This window comes from Plenodomus lingam (genome assembly GCF_022343315.1).
Source record: "Plenodomus lingam strain CAN1 chromosome Unknown contig_11, whole genome shotgun sequence".
Taxonomy (NCBI): Eukaryota; Fungi; Ascomycota; class Dothideomycetes; order Pleosporales; family Leptosphaeriaceae; genus Plenodomus; species Plenodomus lingam.
This window is the reverse complement of record NW_027093929.1, coordinates 506637-533617: the sequence shown is the minus strand read 5'-3', so window position 1 is coordinate 533617 and position 26981 is coordinate 506637. Positions and strand designations below refer to the sequence as shown.

At 53.4% G+C, this 26981-nt stretch overlaps 8 protein-coding genes across 8 annotated transcripts; 4 read left to right on the top strand and 4 right to left on the bottom strand.

Moving 5' to 3' along the window:
• Positions 1–166: 166 nt before the first annotated feature.
• Positions 167–2358, bottom strand: IAQ61_000589 (uncharacterized protein; the record flags this gene model as incomplete). The annotated part of the gene is made up of 2 exons (XM_066094738.1): positions 167–187; positions 454–2358. 2 exons carry the CDS (start codon positions 2356–2358, stop codon positions 167–169), a joined length of 1926 nt encoding a protein of 641 aa, XP_065955046.1.
• A 1205-nt stretch (positions 2359–3563) lies between these two features.
• IAQ61_000588 (uncharacterized protein) lies at positions 3564–5881 on the bottom strand (the record flags this gene model as incomplete). Its single annotated transcript, XM_066094737.1, has 4 exons — positions 3564–3663; positions 3949–4813; positions 4895–5478; positions 5538–5881. The coding sequence occupies 4 exons, from the start codon at positions 5879–5881 to the stop codon at positions 3564–3566; spliced, it is 1893 nt and encodes a 630-aa protein (XP_065955045.1).
• A 452-nt stretch (positions 5882–6333) lies between these two features.
• On the bottom strand, positions 6334–8581 carry MRP3 (Component of pyruvate dehydrogenase complex, mitochondrial). The gene is made up of 4 exons (XM_066094736.1): positions 8182–8581; positions 8030–8079; positions 7723–7946; positions 6334–7613 (listed from the first exon to the last, which is right to left on the bottom strand). The coding sequence occupies exons 1-4, from the start codon at positions 8271–8273 to the stop codon at positions 6492–6494; spliced, it is 1488 nt and encodes a 495-aa protein (XP_065955044.1). The 5' UTR covers positions 8274–8581; the 3' UTR covers positions 6334–6491.
• Positions 8582–9432: 851 nt separating this feature from the next.
• Positions 9433–15534, top strand: IAQ61_000586 (uncharacterized protein; the record flags this gene model as incomplete). The annotated part of the gene is made up of 2 exons (XM_066094735.1): positions 9433–13657; positions 13706–15534. The coding sequence occupies 2 exons, from the start codon at positions 9433–9435 to the stop codon at positions 15532–15534; spliced, it is 6054 nt and encodes a 2017-aa protein (XP_065955043.1).
• A 1007-nt stretch (positions 15535–16541) lies between these two features.
• On the bottom strand, positions 16542–18044 carry IAQ61_000585 (uncharacterized protein; the record flags this gene model as incomplete). The annotated part of the gene is made up of 3 exons (XM_066094734.1): positions 16542–17582; positions 17634–17697; positions 17749–18044. 3 exons carry the CDS (start codon positions 18042–18044, stop codon positions 16542–16544), a joined length of 1401 nt encoding a protein of 466 aa, XP_065955042.1.
• A 131-nt stretch (positions 18045–18175) lies between these two features.
• IAQ61_000584 (uncharacterized protein) lies at positions 18176–19851 on the top strand. Its single transcript, XM_066094733.1, has 3 exons — positions 18176–18391; positions 18454–18879; positions 18933–19851. The coding sequence occupies exons 1-3, from the start codon at positions 18350–18352 to the stop codon at positions 19716–19718; spliced, it is 1254 nt and encodes a 417-aa protein (XP_065955041.1). The 5' UTR covers positions 18176–18349; the 3' UTR covers positions 19719–19851.
• Positions 19852–21011: 1160 nt separating this feature from the next.
• COT3 (Elongation factor 2) lies at positions 21012–23928 on the top strand (the record flags this gene model as incomplete). Its single annotated transcript, XM_066094732.1, has 6 exons — positions 21012–21019; positions 21150–21165; positions 21248–21305; positions 21371–22026; positions 22079–23854; positions 23911–23928. The coding sequence occupies 6 exons, from the start codon at positions 21012–21014 to the stop codon at positions 23926–23928; spliced, it is 2532 nt and encodes an 843-aa protein (XP_065955040.1).
• Positions 23929–24482: 554 nt separating this feature from the next.
• IAQ61_000582 (uncharacterized protein) lies at positions 24483–26898 on the top strand (the record flags this gene model as incomplete). The annotated part of the gene is made up of 4 exons (XM_066094731.1): positions 24483–24547; positions 24619–24737; positions 24794–26499; positions 26554–26898. The coding sequence occupies 4 exons, from the start codon at positions 24483–24485 to the stop codon at positions 26896–26898; spliced, it is 2235 nt and encodes a 744-aa protein (XP_065955039.1).
• Between the last annotated feature and the right edge of the window lie 83 nt (positions 26899–26981).

The following is a 26981-nucleotide window of genomic DNA, read 5'->3' as shown; positions in this document are numbered from 1 at the left end:
TTCGGGGGTAGATGTGAGTGAGCGTTGTACAGCCTGCTAGAGTCATGGGCGAGGGTATAAGGTGTGCATACATGTATTACTACTATCAGCCTTGATTGATGGGCCGAAAAGCCCATGTTGAAACTCAAGATTACAATCACAATAGTTTATATACCCACTCCCACACCTACACTTGACACTCCGCGTACTAACAAAAGAAAAACAATCATCATGCATCGTCGCAGCCATGGGTAATGTCCACAACCACAACCTCCTTCCAACCCCCTACATCCTAACCACACACCTCTCAACCACACTCCCGTCCCCATCCCCATCCCCCTCCCCCTCCCTCCTAACACTCAACTCCACCGCCGCCTCAGCACTACACCCGCCCACGACCTCACACCCAACCGCCACGCGCACAACCTTGCTCTCGCCCGCCGCCGCCCACGCCAACGCATTCGGCGTTGCAACCTTCCAGCCCTGGCCCTGAACGCTGGCATCGAGCCTGTAAATGTCTGCGCCGAGATAGGCGGAGAGGTCCTGGGGGTGAGCGTTTGCAGGGGTTGGTGGAGCGGGAGTGCGGGAGTTTTGTAGGGTGAAGGTGCAGTAGGTTGCGTTTGTATTGGGGGGGAATGGGAGTTGGGATCCGGGGGTTAGGGTGAGGGCGGGTGGGGAGGTGGAAGGGATTGAGGGGGTTGAGGGGGGGGGAGTGGCGGTGGAGTTTGCGGATGAGGTGGTGGATGCGACGCCGACTGTATACTTCAAGACGCCGGTGTCGTCGCGGAGTTTGTCGAGAATGTAAATGTGTAGGCCGTTTGCTTGGTCAATGTGTTCGTACTGACTTCCAGAGTTTGTGCCTGCGTGGAAGAGGGCGTCGACGAGCTGGCGGTAGTCGCCCACGCTCCAGTACCGTTCTGTGCCGTTTGGCAGGATGAAGTCTACGACACGGGCGTCCTGTGGGTTGGCATCGATGACCCACTGGAAGGGCTGGGAAGCGTCGCTGTCCTTGGTTTTGCTGATCATGACGCCCGAGTCTGGGCAAAAGGAGTCTGCGCCCATCCGATCAATCACTTCGACGGCGTAGTTGTTGTAGCCGCCGCCGTCGCAGAAGGCGTCGAGTGAGATGTTGCATTTGGGTGCTAGGTCGCCTGCGGCGCCAAAGGAGATGTTGAATCCCATGAGCCCTGTGCCGGGGTCCACGGAGCGTGCCGTGAGTTGGGCGATGACGGGGCCGGAAGCAGCGAGCCCAGAGCGTGAGAGTTGCAGAATTGGAGTGTTGTCGATGAGGCCGATTTGGTGCTTGTCTCGCATCGTGTGAAGGGATCCCATGGAGGCGCCTTGGACGGGGGGGATTTGCCAACGTGTATGGGGCCCACCGGGGCCGTTGAAGGAGCCGCGATCGAGCATGCTGAAGGGTCCGGTGTAGGCGCGACGAGGAGGTACAGAATAGGGGTTGTTGTAGTTGTCGCCGATTCCAAGGAGATGAGACAATTCGTGGGCAAAAGTAGCCATACCAGATGATTCACCCTGGGTTGAGGAACCGTCACCGGCGTTGGGCCAGATGGTGGCTGCAGCAGCCCACGACGTCCATTCGACATATCTCGTATTAGCATAGTTGGGCAGTGAACTGTTGGCGGGAGGACCGAATTCTTCTGGGACATCCTCTTTTGCGAGAAACTTCATCTCACCAAACTCCTGCCAGGTTGACGATTCATCCTGTCCTGCAGAGAGAATGAATGCCAGTTCATATTGGTCTGCTGTCTCATTACCCACATCAGCTCGCCATGCACCAAGGGCATCTGTTCGAAGATCCGCTGTGCAAGGCGGTCCTTCAGGACAAGCCCCCTCATTGAACCCTCCTTCCTCGTCATCAACGCCATACTGGTAAGTCCTGGACGGCATACGATATGGACCAAACACTGTCAAATCGACGCCGTATTTACCGAAGGAATCGCCCATCCAGTACTCATGCAGCGTATGTCCTTGATTCAGCTCATTGGGCACGTTCAACAAATCGTGATAGAACTTTGGCACATCCTCCCTCATCAACCCAGCAGCAAGCGGCTGCGGGTTCCCAAAAACATCGGAATTGGCAGGCAGCGTGACGACAAAAGGCGAGTCTGGGTAATCCACCGTGACCATTGCGATGTTGAAGTTGCGGTCCCGGCCCTTGGACGCAGGATTGCTCCAGTCAGTAGACGGCGGTGCCTTGAAGTCGCTCCATTTCATATCATCTGGATTGACCCAATGCTGCTCATCGATAGGCGCAAATGGGTCTGTGGTAGCTTGTCGCGGAACCACGAATCCAGAGGCGACATGGAGGAACGAGCTAGTCAGCACCGTTATCGAGGCCCTCGAGCACGCTCGACCTGCCATGACCGTATGCTATCCCTCAATTCAACCAAGCTCTTGCGTTGAGTAGAATATATTCGAATCTATCGAGGGGCTAGGAAATCAAGCGGTCAATCGTCAAGCATGCACACCGACTCCCACGCGCATGTCCCAGGTATATATATATTGTACCCGTCGTACCTGGAAACCCCTACCCAACCCAAGAACAGCCCGATGCAGATCCATGGTTATAATTTACCCAAGCTACGTAACTGAGTGTCGATAGATGCTGGTTTGGGGACGAGTGTATGAGGAGAGTGCCTTACTCGGCTGCCTCTTTGCATCTAGTCACTGCTTGGCAATCTAGCTCACCTGCTGCTTGTGGCACAGGTTGAGATAACAGGGGAGTTTATATACAGACTTCTCACGTGTTATACGAGACCGTTCTTAATACTTGTACTACAGTATACTGCAATCCTGATTATACTGGATGTGACTGTATTTGTGCTCAGAGACGCTCTTTGTGAATTTTGATACACCAATTATTTGGCCCACCCCCTGTCTACGATATATTACCGGTACGAGAGCTACGGTATCGGTAGCAAGGATACCGGTACAGACCCACATGTTATTGTCGCGTATGTACAGTATAGATTGACAATTTGTAGATGGGGCGCCTACTCAGCGGGGTGATTCGGTACCGAGTGTATGCGAGTGTGAGGGGGATTAACCTGCTGTGCAACAGCATTACCGTGAAGTCCTCGCATCAAGGTTCTTGTGTTCAAGGGATGTTGTTGTGTATTGCTGACCAAGGCAACAATATTTCCGAGCTTTTCTGCATCATCTTAAGATTTTCATTCACAGTGGATTTCCATTCCATCTAGAATGAACACTTTGGAAGTGGATTGAGACGAGTATTGCTGCAGAGTTGGGCATAATGGGGCAACGTGGATTCACACTTGCCAGTTCTTCATGTGGGGAAAGCGACCTTGCACAACAAGGACAACGGCGTGAAACCTTCTCTTCAAGTCTTGAAATGGATAGGTACTTGATATAGAGTATCACGGCCTCGATCAATTCAGAAAATAACAAACACACAATCATCACACCACCCCCACTACAACGCACAAACCCCAATCACACCCTCTCCATTCACCCCCATCTCCATCATATACACCCCCCACACCCTTCTCCAAAGCCCCACAATAATCCCCACGATTCTCGTAAAGGTATCTATAGGTACCCAACCATCACCGGAATCCAAAACCAAATCCATGGAACTGGTTCTCCTCCTGCTTGTTCCCTACGGCACGTTTCTTTTCGTGCCGCTGCTGGCCTACGTGGTGACAGCTGTGTATGTGTGTAAGGAGTAAGGGGTGGGAGATGAGAGATATGCAGTTCCGTGGAGTGAGGGTCGAGAACGATGTTATATCATAGTAGGATATTGTATTATCTCAAATCTCACAGTCTACCCAAAAATCAAGCCCATCTCAGTCCAAACCCCCTTACCCAGTCCTACAAACCCTCCCATCCTGCACCACGATCCCCATTCTCTTTCCCCCCTCCAAATCCCTAACCTCCCACTCCTCGCTCCCCACCATCCCCACCCCCCAAAACACGCCCCAAGGATCCCACCTCGCCTTCACCTCCCTCAATTCGGGATAGTTCGCGCCATAAAACCCCTGCTGCCACTCCCAATCCTGCGCATCGCCCTCGTTCACATAACTGCCTCCTCCAGGACTGACATCGCGCCACTGTTGCACAGCCGCCTGCAAAACGCCATGCTGGGCCGTGAGTTCTGCGCGGGACAGCAGCGGGGCCGCGCCGTCCCAGTGGGCGGTGGGGAAGTAGGCTTGGGCGTGGAGCAAAGTGGTGCGGAAGGCCGGGTTGACGGCGTTTGCGGTGAAGGGGCTGAGGGACGAGAGTGGGCAGTAGGACATACCGTGGAAAGTGAGGTTTGAGGCGACGAGGGTGCGGATGGCGGTGTGGGTCTGGGGGAGGGTGGAAGGAGAGAAGGAGGAGCGTGGGAAGAGGCGGGAGGAGAGGAGGGTGTGGGGTGTGAGTTCGTGGAGGATGCCGCGGGAGGCGAGATGGGAGTGGGAGTGTGAGAGGGAAATGTTGTCGTCTGTATCAACGGTGTGAAGAGACCGTTTTAGTGCTGGTAGGGGGACCTCAATGCCCAAGTCGTTGAGCTCTTGTATCAGGGGATGCAAGAAGCGTCCGTATGCGATGGCTGACATGTTCGGCACGGAGATGCCAACGGTGAAGGTAAGACCGGTAGGGGTGTTGGTTGGGTAGATGAAGTTGTAGCCCAACCCCCCGGCGGCGCATATCTGCGGTGAAAATTTCCAGTAAGCTTCCATGCCTGCCCAGAAGGTTTCAGCGGAGAGCGAGGTGTTTGAGCCGGGGTTGGGCGTGGTGGAGAAACGGATGCTAGAAGAGATAATGGGGGTTAAAGAAAAGGCGCGAACAACGACTGAGGTGAGTATGCCGAACGTCCCTTTAATAGAAAGTCAGTCAGAACTCTCGGGATGAACACCAAAGGGTGTAGAAATGATGCCAAGTTACGAAATATACGTACCACCACCTCCTCCCCTGAAAGCCCAGAAGAGATCTTCGTTCAATCCTTCATGACACTCTACTACTCTCCCATCAGCCGTAACTGCTGTAAGTGCCAGTACCTGATCGGCTGCCAACCCGTAATAACTAGTGTAGCTGCTATGTCCACCGCCTTGCAAGAAACCACCCGCAATGCCCACGGTGGCCCCTCCCGCAACAATAAAAGTCATGTTGTTCTTTCTCATCAGCGCCGTTCCTTCATACGCCTGTACACCAGCCGAATAGGCCACTGCTCTTCCCGTATACGACCCAGTAGGCGAAGTATAGTTTGCATGATACACCATATCCTTGAGGTTGTGCGTCCAAACGCCAAGGGAGTACCCACCGATAGATTTTCCGTTGAAATCATGCCCGGTATTCTTGATCACGAGACGGATATTGTGGTTGCGTGCAAAGTTGACGGCAATCTGGATATGTTTGATAGTTGTAGCGCGCACAACGTAGATGGGGAATCCGCCTTGTGTGCATGTTGAATTTGGGTACAAGGTTGGTGTGCAAGAGCTGCCTGATGCCCATTGGGACATTACGCTTGTTGGATCCTCCGTGCTGAAAGACTTGTCAGTGTGGAGAGAGAATGGACATTGGAAAGATAAAGGACGGCCCACTGCAAGTTCATGCTTTTCCAACTACTTCTTAACTGTTCGCATTTCGTGGCATTGTATTCCACACCGTAGTAACATACACTAGCAAGTGGTCGTGGCTTCAATAGGGCACCATCGAGAGTGTCGTTGAGCGACGCCCATGCTGCATCACTGGGCCAACTTGCATCCCCCGGCACGGCTCTACACTCCTCTCGATCTGTAACCACAGAAGATGCTAGAGATCCAAAGCGTATAGCAGAATTGAGGGCTGCCTCGCTATCGGTGAGTTGAGTGCGTTCCCAGTCGAAGTTAAGTGCGCATGCTGTCCGAAAGAGGAGGAAATGCAGTATCAGGGTGACTGTAGTCATGTCGCGCGTCTCCAGAGTGGAAGAGAAAGATGCAACAGAGAATCAAGTTACTCTGCAGACAGAGACCGAGACTCATGTTTATCTTTCTGTCTGCTCAGCACACCGATGTATGTCACCTGCCTTGTGTTCAAGATACCGTGCCATTGCATCAGTCTTGATCCATGTCTTTTCTCTCTCTTCCATTGCTGACCGCTGCTCACGCCCTTCATCAATTAGCCCGTTGTGAGGCAGGACGATATGCGCAATGGTAGTCATGGTGTTGATGGTGGTCAGCGAGATAGAGTAGTCGTGATGCATGGATGGCTAGCATAAGCAACGGCCCCCGCTATTTGTGTCCCAATGCAATGGTAGTGGCGGTCCGAATTTGGACCCCTCTTCTCCCACCAATTGGGTTGTGGCTACAAAAAGTCGTCAGATAAGCGGCTTGGATGGAGAGACAGCAAGAAGTCAGTGAAAAAGCGGGAGGCGGGTGAGCAGATTCAAGGAGGATGGAAGAAGATGCAATTCACTGTACATGAGAATCCCTATCTCGGTAGAAAATGGCCACGCGTCAAGCCCTGATATAAAGTTACACTCCCTTACAAAAAAAGCATACACATTATCATCGCGTCTACAGCAGAAGCTCCAGAGGGTTCTCAATCGCCTTCTTGAGCTCCTTCATGAACTCGCCACCAACAGCACCGTCAACCACTTTGTGGTCGAAACTACCGGTGATGACAATCTGGTCGTCCCACTCGACAGAGGGTGTGCCATCTTCTGACTCGCCGGGAATGGCCACCTTCTTTGTAGTACCAATGGCCACGATGCAGGCTTGCGGGGGATTGATGACTGCGGTGAAGCGCTCTACAGCAGGGTTCATGCCCATGTTGGAGATGGTGATGGTCCCGCCCTGGTACTCTTCGGGCTTGAGCTTGCCGTCGCGGGCGCGCTTGCCCAGGTCCTTGATCTGTGATGAGATGGAGGAAAGGCCGAGGCCGTTGACGTTCTTGACGATGGGGGTCATGAGACCGACCGGTGTTGAGACGGCGACGGAGACGTCGACAACGTTGTGCTGGCGGATGATAACCTTTCCACCCTCCTCACGCCATGATGAGTTGGCGGCAGGGACCTTGCGGGCGGCGACACCAAGCGCTTTGACGAGCAAGTCGTTGACCGAAAGCTTGTACTCGCCGTTGGCCGAGGCGTTGAGGGCTTCGCGAAGCTTGAGCAGCTTGGAGACGGAGATGTTCGAGGCGACGAAGTAGTGGGGGTTTTGCTGCATGCTCTGGGTCAGACGGCTGGCGATGACCTTGCGCATGCTGGTGGCTTCGACATCCTCGTACGCAGCAACACCAGCGGCAGCACCTGCTGCGGGCGCAGCTCCAGCAGTGGGCTTGAACTTTTCAATGTCCTCCTTGGTGACCTGTCCACCCTTGCCTGTACCCTTGACGGCTCCGATGGGGACGCCCTTCTCGAGCGCAAGCTTCTTTGCGGCGGGCGAAATGCCGGGCTGGCGCTGGAGAGCAGTCTGTAGGCGCTCACCCGTGGACTCGGACTCGACGGCGGCGGGAGCAGACTCCTTCTTGGCGGGAGGGGCTGTCTTGGAGCCGGCGTTGTTGGGGGGCTCGCTGGCTTCTGCAGCCTCGCCTTCTTTGGATGGGGTCGCTGGTTGCTTGTCGCCGCCAGCATCCTCGATAGTGAAGCCCTCGAAGGCGGAAACATCCTCGCCCTCCTCGACGTAGACAGCGATAGGCTGTGAATGATTGTTAGTCTTCTCTGTACCGATCATTGGGGCCATATCCGCGCGAGCTGCGGCGTTCTGCGTAGACATGGACCCTATTCGTGGTGGTGGAGTAACTCACGCTTCCCACGGCCACGTCCTTGGTGCCAGCGTCGCGGAGGATAGCTGCAATGACGCCCTCCTCCTGGAACTCAAAGTCCATCTGTGCCTTGTCCGTCTCAATCTCGACGAGGACGTCACCGGGCGATATCGAGTCGCCGACCTTCTTCTGCCATGCGCCAATGTTGCCGGAGGTCATGGTGGGGGAAAGAGCGGGCATGGTGATGACATGATGCGACGGGTAGGCTGGAGGGCTGCGTTAGCGCTGGACAGATTCGATCGGAGAATTTGACTGTAGAGCTATAGAGTCGCAGGAGGGGAATGCGCACATTTCGAGGCGTAGTATCGAGCCAGTGCTGAGAGGGCGGGTGTCCGTCTGCTAGAGCTTCCATGTCAGCTGGGCCGGGCTGGGCTGGGTTGGACTGGGTCGTGGGAATCTGGCGATGCATGCCACCAGCTGTAGGGCAGAATGTGTACACACCTTGTGGACGGAAGAGCGCCTCGCAGCACAATTGAGCCCCGCGAGGCCAATTGGCTGCCAGCCCTAGACAACAGCGTGGTCGTGGCGGGCATTATTGTGGTATCAAGAACCCCGACGGAGATAATTTTACGCAGAAGAGACAGGGAGAGAGGGGGGGGGGGGGGCCGAGAGACACACGTCGCAAGGAAAACGACGAGCTGCGATGGCGAGAAAGAAGAAGAAGAAGAAGAAGAAGAAGAAGGGAGGGAGAGCGAGAGGGAGAGAGCTATAGTCGCTCGTGCGCAAAAGGCAGCAGCAAGAGCAGAAGAGGATGCTGATGGAGGTTGCGTTCGCTCAACAAAAAACAAAAAGTCGGCGGCGGGTGGCAGTTTGGTGGAGATCCGGAAGGCACAGAGCTAGCAGGCAGACCACGGGCGTTGTACTACTAACTACTTACCGGTACTACTTTACTGCTCATGTTACTACAGAGAAGCCAAGCCAAGGCGCAAAAGTGGAGAGTGCAGCACTGCAGCTCATAGGGCCAGCAAAGCCAGTGTCTAACTACTCTAATAGTAGAGTAGATACATACACAGCCTGTTAGTACTAGTAGGTAAGCTATCTAGAATTGTAGTACGAATTGTTATAGGTTATAACGGATAACGTTAGTTACTTGACATTCGTTAGGCCTAGGTGGCAGCCAGCAGCCAGGTTGCAAGGACCAAAAGAAGAACATGCATATACTCGACTATAATAGTAATAGGTAAGCAGGCAAGGGTAGAGTAAGGAGAGTAAGGTACCTAGTATGGCTATAGTTGGGCAAATGGAAAGTAGTACCCCCACTAAGAGTAGTTGCCTTGAGGTTGCTACCAGTACTCTAGTAGGCAGGTAAGTCAGTAGGAAGTACCGTAACCTAACTCAGGCCCCAGGGCTGATGCGAACCAACACGGACACGGACATCCGCCATGCTTCTCCATCAACAAGACACATTGTCATTTCCTACGCCCACTACGCAATCAGCTTACCCTTCTCTTGCCTGCACTTCGCTCCATCGCTCGCTTGCATCCACGTCATTGGCCCCGTGCAGCCCGGATTCATTACCTTTCAATCCTCCCTCTCCTCTTGACTCGCTTCCTTGGGTAGCCGCAATGCGCCTTGGGGACGGTCCCGCCAGCTGCTGAACGAGACCTGGGGACAGAAACATCGTGAACAGCCACACGCACACACATATATACCGGCACGCACGCACACGCATACACGCACACCACCACAACGATGGCTGATACCGAGGCTTCCGCCGCCGCCACAGAGGAAGCGGAACCTTCTTCTCCTTCTTCCCCTCGTTCTTCTTCTTCTTCTTCTTCTTCTTCTTCTCCTTCTTCTTCCTCTACAAAGGGAGAGCAGAGCAAACCAGCATCCAACACAGCAGATGAGCAAGGCAGCGATGCAGGCACAGAGTCGGAACAGGCATCACCAGAGGAAGCCGAAGAAGACGCAGCTTCTCCATCGCCGCCACCAACAGATCCACCACCAGTAGATCCACCAGCAGAACCATCAGTAGAAGTAGAACCCCCCGGGCACCAATTGGAGACAACTACGCCTGCACCCTCGACACCCACCACGCTCAGCGTCCCCAATGGCGCAGAAGCTGCGCCCCGGACTTCCGAGCAGATGTTTGACCCCCAGCGCATGCCCGCTGAGAATAGGCCGCGGACCGACTCGCAGTCCACCGTAGCCACCACGGCCACGCGCCCCTCTACCCGAAGTTCCCTCGTCTTTGTCGTCACCGCGCTCGAGACCATCGCCGCCTCCAAGGATGCGAGGAAGAGCAAGAAGCTGGGCGACTCGACCAATACCGCGCTGGCCGCCATCAAGGCCGAGGGAGATCCTGCGCGCATAAACCCCGAGGTCCTCTTCGAGCCTCTGCAGCTGGCCTCGGAGGCTCCCAATGTCCTCGTCTCCATCACGGCGCTGGATTGCATTGGCAAGCTCATCAGCTACTCCTACTTCTCCGTGCCCCGCGACCCAAACGCCGACAGCGAAGAGGCGCCGCCCCTCATCGAGCGCGCCATAGATACGATATGTGATTGTTTTCAAGGCGAAGCCACACACCCAGATGTCCAACTGCAAATCGTCAAGTCGCTACTAGCAGCCATTCTAAACGACAAGATCGTCGTGCATGGCGCAGGTCTACTAAAGGCCGTTCGTCTGACATACAACATTTTTCTCCTCTCCAAATCGAGTGCAAACCAGCAGGTAGCGCAGGGCGCATTGACACAGATGGTTGGCACCGTCTTTGAGCGGGTAAAGGCGAGGCTTGCTGCAAAGGAGGCGCGGTTGAATTTGTCACGAACATCATTCAATGGCAAGGGTCACTCCGAGGAAAGCATAGAAGGGGAGGAAGGAGCAGACGAAGACGGAGGCAGCGTCGATATGGCCGGTATCGAAGCGAATGGGGACCACGACGAAGGCGAACGGGATGCTGATCAGACAGGGCCCAGTGACCGGCCTGTGTCTATGCACACAGGCCCCAAGATCACGTTGCAAAGTTTCGAGAACAACATGAGCTTCAACGACGACCGAATCCACGATAATGCGCCCACGCTTGTAACACGGATCAAAGGCAAGCCTGGTTCGCGGAACGTGTCTGGTCAAGAGGCATCCCCTCATGTCAATACGGAAGAGGAAGAGGAGGACGAAATATTCGTCAAGGATGCATACCTAGTCTTCAGGGCCATGTGTCGGTTGAGTACAAAGGGTCTTTCTGTTGATCATGCCCAGGATGTGCGATCGCATGGCATGCGATCGAAACTGCTCTCTCTGCACATGATTCACAATTTACTCTTCAACAACATCGCCGTGTTCTTGTCCCCATTTGCCACCATTCGAAGCGGTACTGGTGATGAGCCAACCACATTTATTCAAGCCGTCAAACAATATCTCTGCTTGAGTTTGAGCCGAAACGGAGCGAGTTCGGTCAAGCAAGTCTTTGAGGTGGCTTGTGAGATTTTTTGGCAGATGCTGAAATATCTGCGCATTTCCCTGAAAAAGGAGGTCGAGGTGTTCCTGAAAGAGATCTATCTAGCAACACTGGACAAGCGTAGCGCTCCGCCATTCCAGAAGCAGTATGTCCTGACCATCTTTGCCCGGCTAGCCGCAGACCCCAGGGCCTTGGTGGAAGTCTACTTGAACTACGATTGCGATCGAACCGCACTCGACAACATGTTCCAGCGCGTTGTCGAACATCTATCAAGGATATCAAGTACTCCTGTCACTATCACGCCAATGCAACAGCAAGCGTATCAGGAACACCGCGAAAAGCAATCACGACAAATGGATTGGCAGATCCGTGGAACTATGCCACCTTCCCTGACCACAGTTTCTATGACTTCATCCCACGAGACAGACACCCCATACCCACAAGAGTATGCTATGAAACAGGAATCACTTGAGGCGCTGGTGCAAATCCTTCGATCGCTCGTCAATTGGGCTCAACAATCCTTACCTGAGAGCGGTAAAGTGAACGCCGACTTGCGTGCGTCGCTCGATGACCTCAGGGCATCCATCGACACTCGAACGCTAGCAGACACTCCAAACCTGGGTGTGGACTCTGGGACCGTTACTCCACTCGCCGAAGACGACTACGGTCAGCTTGAAAAAGCAAAGCAAAGGAAGACTGCTCTGACGAATGCGTTGCGACAATTCAACTACAAGCCGAAGAAGGGATTGAAGTTGTTGATTTCCGAGGGGTTCATTCCATCCAAGTCTCCAGAAGATATTGCTCGATTCCTCCTAGACAATGATCAGTTGGACAAAACGGCCTTGGGTGAGTTCTTGGGCGAGGGTGATCCCGAAAATATTGCCATTATGCATGCTTTCGTTGACCTAATGGACTTCACAAAGACTCGTTTTACGGACGCTCTGCGAAGATTTCTGCAAAGCTTCCGTCTTCCTGGTGAAGCGCAGAAGATTGATCGATTCATGTTGAAATTTGCGGAAAGATACATCACAGGCAACCCAAATGCATTTGCCAACGCAGACACGGCCTACGTTCTATCCTACTCTGTCATCATGCTCAACGTTGATCAGCATAGTAAGAAGATGAAGGGTCCTCGCATGACACCAGAAGACTTCATCAAGAACAATCGTGGTATCAACGATAATGCTGATCTGCCTGAAGACTACCTTCGGAGCATTTTCGAAGAGATCTCGCGCAACGAGATTGTTCTCAATACTGAGCAAGAGGCTGCTGCTGACAAGGGACTGCTCAATCAACAACCAACGAGCGGCTTAGCGACTATTGGCCAGGTCCTTACTGGAGGCGCTCGCGACTTACAACGAGACGCGATCGTGCAAGCTTCCGAGGCCATGGCTCACAAGACAGAGCAGCTCTACAAACAACTACTGCGGGCTCAGCGAAGAACAGCAACTTCCCTCCCAGTCTCCAAATATATCCCCGCACAGTCTTCCAAGCACGTCGGTCCTATGTTCGAGGTCGCATGGATGCCAGTTCTGACAGCGCTCTCTGGTCAAGCGCAAGATCACAACATCGAGATTGTCCGCTTGTGTATTGAAGGTATTAAACTGTCAATACGTATATCTTGTTTGTTCGACCTAGAAAGCTCTCGCCAGGCCTTTGTGGCTTTCCTTGCCCGCTTCACCAATCTCTACAACTTGAGCGAGATGAAAGCTAGGAATATGGAGGCACTGAAGACCTTGATCGAGATTGCTCACACCGAAGGCAACCTGCTGCGGGAGTCTTGGTCACAGGTGCTGACGTGTGTCTCCCAGCTGGATCGCTTCCAACTGATCTCTGCGGGTATCGACGAACGCGCGGTACCCGACGTGCTCAAACCAAACACTGGCACGTCAAAAACGGGCAAGAATCTCAATGTACCCAGCAATCGCCGGCGACCCACATCAACAGGAAGCAGCTTAAATTTTCAAGCTGATGTGGCCGAGGAGAGTCGATCTACGGACATTGTACGAGGCGTTGATCGTATCTTTACCAATAGCGCCAATCTATCAGGAGAAGCTATCGTCGACTTTGTCAAAGCACTCGCTTCAGTCAGTTGGCAAGAGATTCAGTCCTCGGGTCAGAGCGAATCCCCACGAACCTACAGTTTGCAGAAGCTCGTCGAGATCAGTGGTTACAATATGACGCGTGTTCGTTTTGAGTGGACAAACATCTGGCAGGTATTAGGCGCTCACTTCAACGAAGTTGGGTGTCATACCAACACCAACGTGGTTTATTTTGCCCTCAACTCTCTGAGACAGCTTTCTATGAAGTTTATGGAAATCGAAGAGTTGCCAGGTTTCAAGTTCCAAAAGGACTTCTTGAAGCCATTCGAACACATCATCAACAACGCCAGTGTTGTATCCGTCAAGGATATGGTCTTGCGATGCTTGATCCAGATGATACAAGCTCGGGGCGAGAACATTCGATCAGGTTGGAAGACCATGTTCGGTGTCTTCACTGTAGCCGCCCGTGAGCCTTATGGTCAGTCTTGGTACGCTCTAAGATCATTCGTCCACTAACGAGCAACAGAGGGAATCGTGAATCTTGCCTTTGAAAACGTAACACATGTATACAACACGCGATTTGGCGTCGTCATCTCACAGGGCGCCTTCGCTGACCTCATCGTCTGCCTCACTGAATTCTCAAAGAATTTCAAGTTCCAGAAAAAATCCCTTCAAGCTATCGAGCTTCTCAAATCATCTGTACCGAAGATGTTGAGGACTCCAGAATGCTCGCTGTCTGCTCGTGCCGGTTATCTCAAGGAATCTGAAAAGGGCTCGGCAATACCCAAGCAACCCACTCGTCAGACTCAGGAAGAACAGTTCTGGTTCCCAGTGTTGTTCGCATTCCACGATGTTCTCATGACGGGCGAAGACCTCGAGGTACGATCTAGAGCACTGAGCTACCTCTTCGACACTCTGATTAGCTACGGTGGCGACTTTCCGGGAGAGTTCTGGGATATGCTTTGGCGCCAATTGCTCTACCCCATATTCATGGTCCTCAAATCCAAGTCTGAGATGACCAAGGTCCTCAACCACGAAGAACTCTCGGTTTGGTTATCTACAACTATGATCCAAGCGCTGCGCAACATGATCAAGCTTTTTACACATTTCTTTGAATCACTCGAGTACATGCTCGACCGATTCCTGGACCTCTTGGCCCTATGTATATGTCAAGAGAACGACACTCTTGCACGAATTGGAAGCAATTGCCTGCAGCAATTGATCCTACAGAACGTTCAAAAGTTCACGCCCGGACACTGGAGTCAGATTGTCAAGGCGTTTGTTGAGCTATTTCAACGAACAGAAGCTACGGCACTGTTCTCAGCGGCAACCAGCGCATCTTCGTCACATCAAAGCGCACTGAACGGTTCCAAAGATACGCCAGATTCCGCAAACACGGGGTCAGACACACCGCCAGCGGAATTATCCCTGCAAACACCTTCAAACGAGTCGAAACCAGCCGACAATGCACTCGGCATCAACGGCCTCTCAAATCCTCGACGATCCTCTCTGGTGACCTCAGAAGCAGGCAGCATGGCCGGTGCCGAACAACGAATGCCTTCTCCATTACCCAAGCGTCAAACGCAAGAACTCGAAGACTACCGCGGCGAATCCCAAGACCTGCAAAAACCACCCATCGTCGTAACGGCGGCACGACGCCGCTTCTTCAACCAAATCATCACCAAATGCGTCCTACAACTCCTCATGATCGAGACAGTGCAAGAGCTCTTCACCAACGAAGCCGTGTACGAAAAGATTCCGTCTGGCGAACTCCTCCGCCTCATGGCCGTGCTCAAGAAATCCTACCACTTCGCCAAACGCTTCAACGCCGACCGCGACCTCCGCTCCCAACTCTTCCGCGAAGGCTTCATGAAGCAACCGCCCAACCTGCTCAAGCAAGAATCCGGCTCCGCAAGCGTCTACGTCAGCATCCTCTTCCGCATGTACCACGACACCTCTACAGACCGCGCCGCCTCGCGCGCCGACACGGAAGCCGCGCTCATCCCCCTCTGCGAAGACATCATCGCCTCGTACATTGACCTCGACGAGGAAACCCAACAGCGCAACATAGTCACCTGGCGCCCCGTCGTCGTCACCGTCCTCGACGGCTACGCCGGCTTCCCAGACTCGGACTTTGACCGCAATCTCCACGTCTTTGCGCCCCTCATTGTCGGCCTGCTGGGCACCGAGATGGCGCCAGAGGTCCAGCGCAGTGCGCAGAGGCTGGTTATGCGCGTGTTTGAAATGAAGCTCGGGATGGCTAGGGTTCCGCTTATGATGCCCGTTGTTAGGAGTCCGAGGGGGAGTTTTGTGGGCGGGAGTAGTCCGGGGGGTGATCAGAGGAGGGGGAGATGAGGGTTGGTGAAGGGTATGGAGGAGGAGGAAGAAGTGTATAAAAGTTTTTAATCCGTTGCATGGGGCGGTTTACAGAGGGGGGATAATTTAGATGGTTTCTTCTTCTTCTTTTTCTTTTTCTTCTTCTTTTTGCGGCGACTATCCTCTTCTTTTCTCTTGCTCGAAGAAGACTTTTTGTTTCTTCATGATCGTCTAATGGTCTCTCGGTCTCACGGTCGCTAGTCGCTAATCTCCCCATCTCCAAACCAGACCGATTTCCGTCTGTAGCGCGACGCGGCGCGATGTACGGTCGTTAATGTCTGCATGGTGTGACAAGAGGCGGGGTTAACCTCATTCTCGGCCCCATTGTATATTCCATCTCCTCTGCATGGCTAGCCATATGCTTTTTCACCCTGGTTCGCGCTGTTGCTATGTGGAGTGGTGGTTGTTGAAGATGTGTGTGAAGGGAAGGGGAAGAGGGTACGGTACACGACTTGTGCGAGTGAAATCAGTTTAGGACTTGCTTTCGTTTTGCTTGCGAGCAAGTCAGTCCGAGGGATATGTTTACATCACATGACAACATACATCGTCACAATCCAACACATCACAAAGACAAAGAACGGCAAGCAAAGACAAAGTGAAAGCAGGACCAGTTCTCCCGTGCCAAAGCACAAGAACTCGACTAAGCTGCTTAATCACCAAGAATCCGTTTCATCCACCTTCCGGATCAAACAAGCCGTTGAACTTTTTTTTTCTGGCCGAGCGGGAAGAGAAGAACAGAGAGTGGTTTCCCATGCCATACAGACGTGAACCCGACCCACAGATTGGTATCTTCATTTTGATGATCGTCGAGAAAGAGGGGGGAAAAGGAAAAGGAAGAAGGAACACTCCAAGACGCCGAACATGCATGGGACAGGATTGTCCGTGATATGAACATAGTGGGACTCCGGTTCGACAACAGGATGACGAGAGCTCAGGCTGTCGCAGTACGAGGACGAAGTCGTGACAGAGAGTAGCAGACAAGACGTCTAGGCATCCTGCTTGATCTCCAGCTTGGCCTTCTTGAGGCTGGCGTCGTCGGCATCGTCGTTGGCCTTGCGCTTGTTGTCCGTAGGAGCTTGGAGTGCCGCGTCGACTGCAGGATCGCCGCGAGTGTCCCTGACAATGGGAACACCGTGGGCATCGAGCTGAGGGCCCTTCTTCTCCTCGTTGTGGCTGCCACGGTCATCCCTGCGGTTCTGGTATCGCGCACGACGGGCGTTCCAGTCACGGCTGTCGAGGGAACCGCTGCGGTCACGGTGCCTGCGGGGAGAACGCGAACGGTTGCGATCACGGCCGGAACGACCACCATCGCGACCACGGCCGCCACGACCTCCACCACGGCCACCACGGTTGTTGCCTCGGTTGTTGCCACCGTTCTCCTCGCGAAACTTCTTCTGTTTCTCTTGCCTCTCTTCTTCGGTGAGCTCCCAGTCAGGCTTGATGCCCTTCTCTTTGCACTTCATCTCGACGTACTCTTTCTTACCCATGATGATGAGCTCGTTGTCGTTGTACTTGGGCTTGGGGTCGAGCGCAAGGAATTGCTGCTGCATCTCCTCATTCTCGAATTCGACGAAGACGCTACCCTTCCAGACATTCTTATCATCGCGACGCTTGCGGACCATGACGGAGCCGTAAGGACGGAAGAAGCGTTCGAGCGCAATCTGGCCAACTTCGCCGTCACCGAAGCCCTTGACGTAGACAATGGTAGACATCTTATTGGTGGAGCTGTTTCTGAGGCGATTGAACAGGGCTTCAATCGAGGGCTTCTTCTGTTCGTCCCCCTCCCTGGAGGGTACTACAAGGGGCTCCTTGCGCTTGACTCTCTCATAGCCAGGCTTGTCGTCGACAACGATCAAGTCTTTGCTTTCGCGCAGAGCATTAACCACAGCCGAGTACGGTTTGAAGCGACGCATACGCTTGAAAGAGAGGAGATGTTTGATGGCGACGGGGCGGTTGTCGGGACCATCGAGTTCCTGGAAGAGATGTTTGTCGGTGGAGAGGTTCTGGGTCGAGAAGTAGAACTCGACCTTGTCGCATAGTCAGTACGGTGCAATCTGTGGACAGGCTAGATATCATACCTGTGCGCGGATCTCTGCTGGGTCACTGGACTCGGGGAGATCGTCAAACTCATGGTTGCGCTGCCTGCATAAGGTTAGTCTCTGAGGTTACGACAAGCTTCTAGGTAAATCCTACTTCTCTCTGGAGTTGTGGCCAGCGCGACCACGGCCACGGCCTCCGCGGTTGTCGCGACCGGACCTGCCATTGCGCTCTTCGCGGTTGTCGCGGCGGGCGTTCTCCTCTTCTGGCTTGCCGTTGACCTCCCACTTGGTCTCGCCGGTCTCGTCAGCCTTGGCTGCTGCTGCCGTTTCGTCTGTCTTGGGTTCGTTGGTGGCCTTGTTGTCAGCAGACTCGACCAGTGTCGAGCTGTCGGTCATGGGCTTGTCGGTGGGGTCAGTGGCCGTCGCGCCGTTAACTTGATTGTCGGCCATGGCTAATAACGATATGCCTGTGATCGCGAGAGTTAGTTGCTAGTTCTCAGCCACAATTCAAGAAAAGTGTGTCGTGTGTGTCTGCAGCTGGTGTTGGTGGTTGTTGTTGAAGGAAAGGAAAAAGGCGCGAGATAAGTTGGAGCTGGGTAAGCTTAGTGGGGAGGATTTTACGCCGCCAACGCTAAGGGCACGGACTCGTCGTTGCAATTGTGGCCGCGTGCTGCTATTGTCGATAATGTGCACAAGGTCACAATACCACAATCTCCTCCCCTTCACCCTCGTCTCCCCGCATTGCCGCCTTCACCATGCCCAGGAAGAAGCCGAGGTTCCATTCACTGAAGAAGCTGGTAGGAAGCCGTCCTCGATACAGCCATTGGCCCGCGCGCAGGCCGCTGACAAGCATGTACAGAATGTCCGCCAGAACTGGTCCCGCTGGTCGTTATACGCCCTCTCCCAGCTGAAGCCCCCAAATACGGCCCGCACATACTTTCAGCAGAAATGGTCTGCCAAAGCCAGTACCCGAGCATACCATGGCGAACACATCCGCGAGAAGAAGTGGAAGCGCATGTTCAAGCGAACCCTGCCCGCCGTCGTGTCCATGGACCACAAGTATCTCGCCAGAAATGACGGCTCCGAGCAGGCGGCTGGCAGAGGTATGGGCGCGGATGCACAGGACCAGACACGGACACCGGCCATGACGCCGTACATGCAAATGGCATACTACCCATTGGAGAGAAGGCTTGACACGGCCATCTTCAGAGCCTTGTTTGCTAGTAGTGTCCGCCAGGCCAGGCAGTTTGTTGTCCATGGGTTGGTCAAGGTCAATGGCAAAAAGGTATTTATCAATCCCGCAGACACAGAGTGGGGGTGGCGCTGATATTGGACCAGATGATCTACCCTGGATACGCCCTGAACCCAGGCGACATGTTCCAAGTCGAGCCCTCGTCTGTCATGTTTGCCACCGGTGCGCCGAAATCTCGCTCCTCTACTGCGCGGCGCATAGCCAAAGAAAAGGCTGCTGCCCGCGCTGAAGCTCGTGAACAAAGCGGAGGTCAAACCCCCAAGCAGTCAAGTGAAGATACTACTATTACCCAATCTTCACGCGAAGAGCCCACGCCAACTGAGCTGAAGAAGTATCTCCAAGATCTTATGCAGCAGGTGGATGAGGTGCTGGCCGAAGATGTCAAGGCAAAGGACAAGCAAAAGTTTCGCGCGTTACGTCAGAGCGTAAGGAAAGCCATTGGTTCATGGCGATCAGCAAGCCCAGAAACCATTTCAACACTCGATGCACAGTTCGACTTCTTGAAGACGAAGATCGCTGAGCGCACCGTCGCATCACCCACATCAAAGCCCACCGAGGCCCCCGAGCCTCTCATCTCAGAAGAGGACCAAGCAAAAATGCGCTCTGCGTTTGAGAAGCTCAGATTAGAAGCTGAATACACATCAGCCTGGAACTCACGCAATGCAGCAGCACCATATGCGACACCCTGGAGACCGAGGGACTACATGAGTGCCTTTGCATTCATTCCGAGATATCTGGAGGTGAATCAGAACATCTGCGCAGCTGTATATCTGAGACACCCGGTTGCGAGACAAGGACTAGCTGAAGTACCCACCCCCTTCCATCTCGAGACGGGTCAGTTGGCTTTCAACTGGTATTTGCGGAATCGGTAGACGGGTGGAGAGGGGTGAGGGGGATCGCAAGACGGATGTGGCATGTACAGTTATATGTAGACAGGCAGTCTGTTATGTATCATATTTTTCACCAGCAATTAGAGGTCAATTGTCGGCCACACTGCCACTGATCTGACGTACAAGTCGTCGCATCCACATGGTCATACTCTTTGATCTGACCAATATATGAATCTTTGAAAGTATATTGCTCTCGAATTCCTGATTGATGCATGTCATTGATACAATACTCGATTGCATATCAGCGGTGCGGTTGACGTGCTCCAAGTATCTCCCATATTCACTGATCGTAAAAAAAAATGCTCATGTGTAGCGGACATAGCGGACTTAGCACATGACCAACAAACCTACTGAAATAGATGAGCTGTGGGCCAATCACAAGAGCTTCATTGAAGTTTACTTGCAAGTGCGTACCTGAGACTCGAATTCAACTGTACCAAGTAATAGCCGTGCGTTACCTGCAAATGGAGCCCCATCTATAGTAGACATGGAAGGCTACCTTTGCGTGTGGGAGAAGAGGTCTATTACAAAGCAAGACCACGCTAATGGGAAGAAACATGGATGATGAAGTGTAGTAGGCTCATGATTGCATTTGCTCAACAACAATAGTGTAGACATGCAGTACTCCTTTTGCATGTGTGTAAGGGACCGTATTGCAGTACCTTTTCCTACAACCATTGTGATTCAAAGCTTGGCCTGGGGGTTGCAATGTTTCACGCCCATAGGAAAACCCAATACTCGACCGTTTCCGACGCTACCCAATGAGGTGCATTGGGCCGCTGCACATCGATACCCTGCAAAGTTGACTCAGGAAAAGGACAAACAAGTAATGGGAGTCATCAGTTACAGGTAGCCGCCCTAGGTAGTATAAGAATTCAGGGAGAAGAAAAGAGAATCAGTCACACCATGACAGTCGTTGAGGAAGGGCGGCAGGATGGGACAAGAGTGGGAGTGTGAGGAAGAAAAAGCTCGAGTTCGTCAGCGCGCCACTCGGGAAACTGGCCCGTGCTCAAACATGTTAGCGAGCAAAGCGGCCGACCCCACTACGTGCAGTAGAAATCTGCTCTCCCCTCCCTCTTCTCCTCCTCACAGACGCCCGCCTCTACGGCTTATATCAATCCACTGCGCGCCTGCCTCTGGTCCACTGCAACAGCCAGAGACATCACTTCAACCTCGCGCTCTCTCAACCCCACCCGAGCCTGCGCCAACGAGCGGGGTATTCGACAGCCCACTACTGAATTTTCGTAAAAGAAGACAGTTCACAACACCGCCATCATGGTCAAGTAAGTCGCCACCGCTCTCCTCCGTCTCATGTCCAGACACAAGAGAAACGATGGTCTGCCACCAATGTCACCCAATGCTACCATGACTTCTGCTGCCATGTTCAAAGAATCCTGCTAACCGCATGCCCAGCTTCACGGTCGAGGAGGTACGTACCACGCACACATGGCCGACGGGATCCGGTGATATAGGCATCGGGGAAAGAAGAGGGAAGCTGACTAGGCTGATAGATCCGTGGTCTCATGGATGACCCCAAGAACATCCGTAACATGTCGGTCATTGCCCACGGTAAGCGCCCAGTTTGGGAACCCCGCATCGCACAAACCATGGAGCACTGACTTACCCCACCATAGTCGATCACGGAAAGTCCACCCTTACCGACTCGCTCGTCCAGCGTGCTGGTATCATCTCCGCCTCCAAGGCTGGAGAGGCCCGTTTCACGGATACCCGCGCTGACGAGCAGGAGCGTGGTGTCACGATCAAGTCGACCGCCATCTCCCTGTACGCCCAGCTCAAGGACCCTGAGGACCTCAAGGACATTCCTGTCAAGACCGAGAAGAACGACTTCTTGATCAACTTGATCGATTCGCCTGGTCACGTTGATTTCTCATCTGAAGTCACTGCTGCCCTCCGTGTCACTGACGGTGCCCTCGTCGTCGTCGACACCATTGAAGGTGTGTGCGTCCAGACCGAGACCGTGCTCCGTCAGGCTCTTGGTGAGCGTATCAAGCCCGTTGTCATCATCAACAAGGTCGATCGCGCTCTTCTCGAGCTCCAGCTCTCCAAGGAGGACCTGTACCAGAACTTCTCCCGTGTCATCGAGTCCGTCAACGTCGTCATTGCCACCTACTTCGACAAGACCCTTGGTGATGTCCAGGTCTACCCCGAGAAGGGTACCATCGCCTTCGGTTCCGGTCTTCACGGCTGGGCCTTCACTATCCGCCAGTTTGCGAACCGCTACGCCAAGAAGTTTGGTGTTGACAAGAACAAGATGATGGAGCGTCTCTGGGTAAGTTGGTGACGGCTCCGATAGTCTCTGGACACAGCTAACATTCACACAGGGTGACAGCTTCTTCAACCCCAAGACCAAGAAGTGGACCAAGACGGGCACACACGAGGGCCAGCCCCTTGAGCGTGCTTTCAACCAGTTCATCTTGGACCCCATCTTCCGCATCTTCAATGCGGTCATGAACTTCAAGACCGACGAGATCCCAACTCTCCTTGAGAAGCTTGAGATCAAGCTTACCAGCGACGAGAAGGATCTCGAGGGCAAGCAGCTTCTCAAGGTTGTCATGCGCAAGTTCCTTCCTGCTGCTGACGCTCTTCTTGAGATGATGATTCTCCATCTCCCATCTCCCGTTACTGCCCAGAAGTACCGTATGGAGACTCTTTACGAGGGTCCCCATGACGATGTCAACGCTATCGCCATCCGCGACTGTGACGCCAACGGTCCTCTCATGTTGTACGTCTCCAAGATGGTGCCCACTTCCGATAAGGGTCGTTTCTACGCTTTCGGTCGTGTCTTCGCTGGTACCGTGAAGTCTGGTCTCAAGGTCCGCATCCAGGGTCCCAACTACGTTCCCGGAAAGAAGGACGACTTGTTCATCAAGGCTATCCAGCGCACCATTCTCATGATGGGACGTTTTGTCGAGCCCATTGAGAACGTTCCTGCTGGTAACATTCTTGGTCTCGTCGGTGTTGACCAGTTCTTGCTCAAGTCTGGTACCCTGACCACCAACGAGACTGCCCACAACCTTAAGGTTATGAAGTTCTCCGTCTCTCCTGTCGTGCAGCGCTCCGTCGAGGTGAAGAATGCCCAGGATCTTCCCAAGCTGGTCGAAGGTCTCAAGCGTCTCTCCAAGTCCGACCCTTGCGTCTTGACCTACATCTCAGAGTCTGGTGAGCACGTTGTTGCTGGTGCTGGTGAGCTCCACTTGGAGATTTGCTTGAAGGATCTTGAGGAAGACCACGCTGGTGTCCCTCTCCGTATTTCCGACCCTGTTGTGCAGTACCGTGAGACTGTTGCTGGAACTTCCAGCATCACTGCTCTCTCCAAGTCGCCCAACAAGCACAACCGTCTCTACGTCATCGCGCAACCTTTGGACGAGGAGGTCTCTCTGGCCATTGAGTCGGGCAAGATCGCTCCCCGTGATGATATCAAGGCTCGTGCCCGTATCCTTGCTGACGAGCACGGCTGGGATGTCACGGATGCCCGTAAGATTTGGTGCTTCGGTCCCGACACCACTGGTGCCAACTTGCTCGTTGACCAAACCAAGGCTGTTCAGTACTTGAGTGAAATCAAGGACTCCGTTGTTTCTGGTTTCCAATGGGCCACCAAGGAAGGTCCCGTTGCTGAGGAGCCAATGCGCTCTATCCGCTTCAACATCATGGATGTCACGCTCCACGCTGATGCCATTCACCGTGGTGGTGGTCAGATCATCCCTACTGCGCGTCGTGTGCTTTACGCCGCTACCCTCCTTGCCGAGCCATCTCTGCTCGAGCCCGTCTACCTCGTCGAGATCCAAGTTCCCGAGCAGGCTATGGGTGGTATCTACGGTGTCCTTACCCGAAGGAGAGGTCACGTCTTCGAAGAGAACCAGCGTGTGGGTACGCCTCTGTTCAACATCAAGGCTTACCTTCCTGTCAACGAGTCTTTCGGTTTCACCGCCGACCTCCGTTCCAACACTGCCGGACAGGCCTTCCCACAACAAGTTTTCGACCATTGGCAGATTCTCCAGGGTGGCTCGCCGCTTGACCCCACCACCATGGTTGGTAAGATCGTCACCGACATGCGGAAGCGCAAGGGTATCAAAGTCGACGTGCCTGATGTCTCCAACGTAAGTTTTACATTCTCCAGCTCATATGAGGAATCAAGCACTAACATGTGGTGCAGTACTACGACAAGTTGTAAAGGAAACTTCTCAAAAGTGTTAGATTTCCTTTACTTGCGATTATGGGGCATTCGACAGGTATGGGCATGCCCGCGGCTGCTGGTCGATGCATGACACAAACGGCTCCCCTTTGGAGTAACCAGAACTAGTAAATGTCGGCCCGGGCATTTGGCCCATGGATTTAGTCAGGTTGTTGAGGCATTGGACTCAAGATACGGATGATGACCCTCTTTTCTTTGATGTTCAGAGTGTAGTGTAGTTGGAGCAAATCAAGCTATATCGCACAAATTTTGCAACTGTTCTCTGATGTTTGGATACTTGTTGGCCCGGAGAAGTACCAGCTAGGTCAAATCTATGGTGAAAGTGGCGGGGCAGGCGTGTCATGTGAGCACGGGAAACTTGAGCTGTGACCCTGTCACGCTAGAGCCGCGCGTATGAGTTGACGTCTTTTGGGGTTTGTACACTTACCACTGATTTGTGTCGCCAAGACCCCACGACTACTTCATCGGTTGTCATTTTCAAATCGAGATAGACGGGTGTATTCCGGGTGAGCGAATGCTGTATAAGTGTCGCCATGTTGTTGCAGGAGAAGGATCACGAGGCATTCAAGCACTGGGTTCTCCCAAAGCTAGAAACAATGTGAGTAGAGCCCCCATTCACAATTTTCGCAGCCATCGTCATGTCTAGTCCCTACATGCTGACGAATATAGTTCTGATGCAGATGCCGAAGTCCTTGCTGACTATGTGCTTGCACTCGTCGCTGGGCAAGACTCAGAAGCCAATATGAGGCGGAACTGCGTTGAATCACTGTCAGACTTCCTGCAAGACTGTACGCTGTCGCATATCCTAAGTTAGCCATGGAAGGCTGTTCGCTGATATCGACAGACACAGAATCCTTTGTCAACGATGTCATTAAAGCACTCCGTGACAAGAATTTCCTTCCGGCCGTCACTAGTAATGCGAAAGCGAATGGTACTCGACCACAGAACACGACTGCTGGTATTTTGCAAGCAACCTCGCACTCTGCACCCACGTCGTCGATTGCATGGAATGCGAATACCGAATCGGGACCTCAGGCTCTCCAAAGCGCCAATACATTACCAGCCGGCGCGCCGAGGGGCCCGGCTGCTATGAAGGTACCGACTGGGTCGCAGACGTATAACATCCTGTCCTATGTACCAGACGGACCTAGGAAGCGCAAACGAGGTGACCGTGAAGCTCACGAGTCGAAAGATGGCCGCGATGTACCACAGGATCAAATTGGTAGCAACAAGAAGCCAATGAGGCAGACGGCGCATCGGGGCGGTGCTCAAATCCAAAGACAGGCCACAAAAGCACAAAATCCCTTCCCTCCTTTCTCAGCCATGGCTCATCTACACAACCTTCCGCCGCCGCCTCCCGGCCCTCCTCCATTCGATGATCCAATGGCCATGTTCGCCATCGCAGCAGCTTTTGGCATTGACTTGTCTGCGCTGCCACCCTTGCCGTTCTCTTCATCACAGAATAACGCAAAAAGCCACATGGAGCCCAAAGCTAAGTGCAAGGACTACCATACCAAGGGCTTCTGTGCTCTGGGTACTGTTTGTCCCTACGAACACGGCAACGCGATTGCAGTGCCTGCAGATAGTATACCTGAGTACGACCCGGAACATGCATCGCTCGCTCTACAAACAAATGGAAAAGATGGTGGAAGAAGTGGACACCGGGCCCCTCGAAAACGATCACAAACTAGCGGAGGTCCTCAAGGCCGTGCAGAATTCACGCACGTTGGACCATCACACGATCCAACCAATACCACACTAGTAGTTGACAAGATACCAACGGAGAAATGCAGCGAAGACGAGGTTCGAGGCTTCTTCTCGACATTTGGTGCGATTACCGATGTAAAGATGCACACGCACAAGCGTATGGCCATTATCAAGTTCAAGGACCGTGAGGCGGCACAGCAAGCATACAGGAGTCCGAAAGCTGTGTTTGATAGTCGGTTTGTGAGAGTCTTTTGGCATAGAAGCCATGTGGACTCCCCGCATGGAAATGCTGATGTGGGTATGGAATACACTGGCCAAGAAGAACAGCGCGAATCCCCTGAAGAGATTGCAAAACGCCAAGCGGAGGCCCAAAAAGTTTTCGAAGAGCGCCGCCGCAAGGCTGAAGAAGCAGACGCCCGGTCCGCTGAGATTGACAGACTTCTCAAAGAGAAGACTGAGGAGATGCGAAAGATTCGACAACAACTCGCCGAACTGTCTGGTGAGAAGGGGGCCGAAGAAGAAGGCTTCACGGAGACTCTTGCGAGTCTGCAAGCAGAGGCCGAAAATCTCTTCGCACAGTACGAGCCCGAAACGGCGGCGCCGAGTCGAGGTCGTGGTACATACCGGGGAAGCTATAGAAGTCGAGGGAGTGCTACTTTTCCACTGCGTGGAAGAGGCTATGCTGGCGCGTTTCGAGGCGCGTGTCGTGGGCGTGGCGCGAATTCTGCTGGATTTCAGAGCCGTCCAAGTGTCAAGAGGCTAGACAATCGACCGAAACGTCTTGCAGTTGCTGGTGTGGAAGAGCATTCGGCTCGTGAGGAGGCGTTGCGGCAGCATTTGCTCGTAAGTCTTACTTTGGAACTGCTGGGAGACGAATTCCTCGCTAACTGGACGCAGAACATGCCCGATTGCACAAGCATCGAGCGCCACCCCGAACAGCCGACTACTCTGATCCTCACGTTCAAAGAGCGCTATCAGGCCGAGATGTTCCTCGATGAATCCCTCCATCTATCTGACATTGGCAAGCTGGACTTCTCATGGGTTCCTAACGATGCATTTGGCGGCGTAAGACCCACGACGAGTGGAGCTGAAGAGCCTGATGTCAGTGATGGTGAATCTTCTGCTACTGTGGGCGAAGAGGGTGCCAGTGCTGAGATTGACGACGGTTTGAAGGTGGAGCAAGAGGCCGAAAGAGAAGATGTGGATATGGATGTTGCGGATGATGTGGATCAATGGCTGTGAGTAAAGCGGGCCTATGGTGGGTTTCTCGGCGCGGCATGATTGCATGGAGATCAGCACGACATGATAGGAGGAGACGTGTAGAG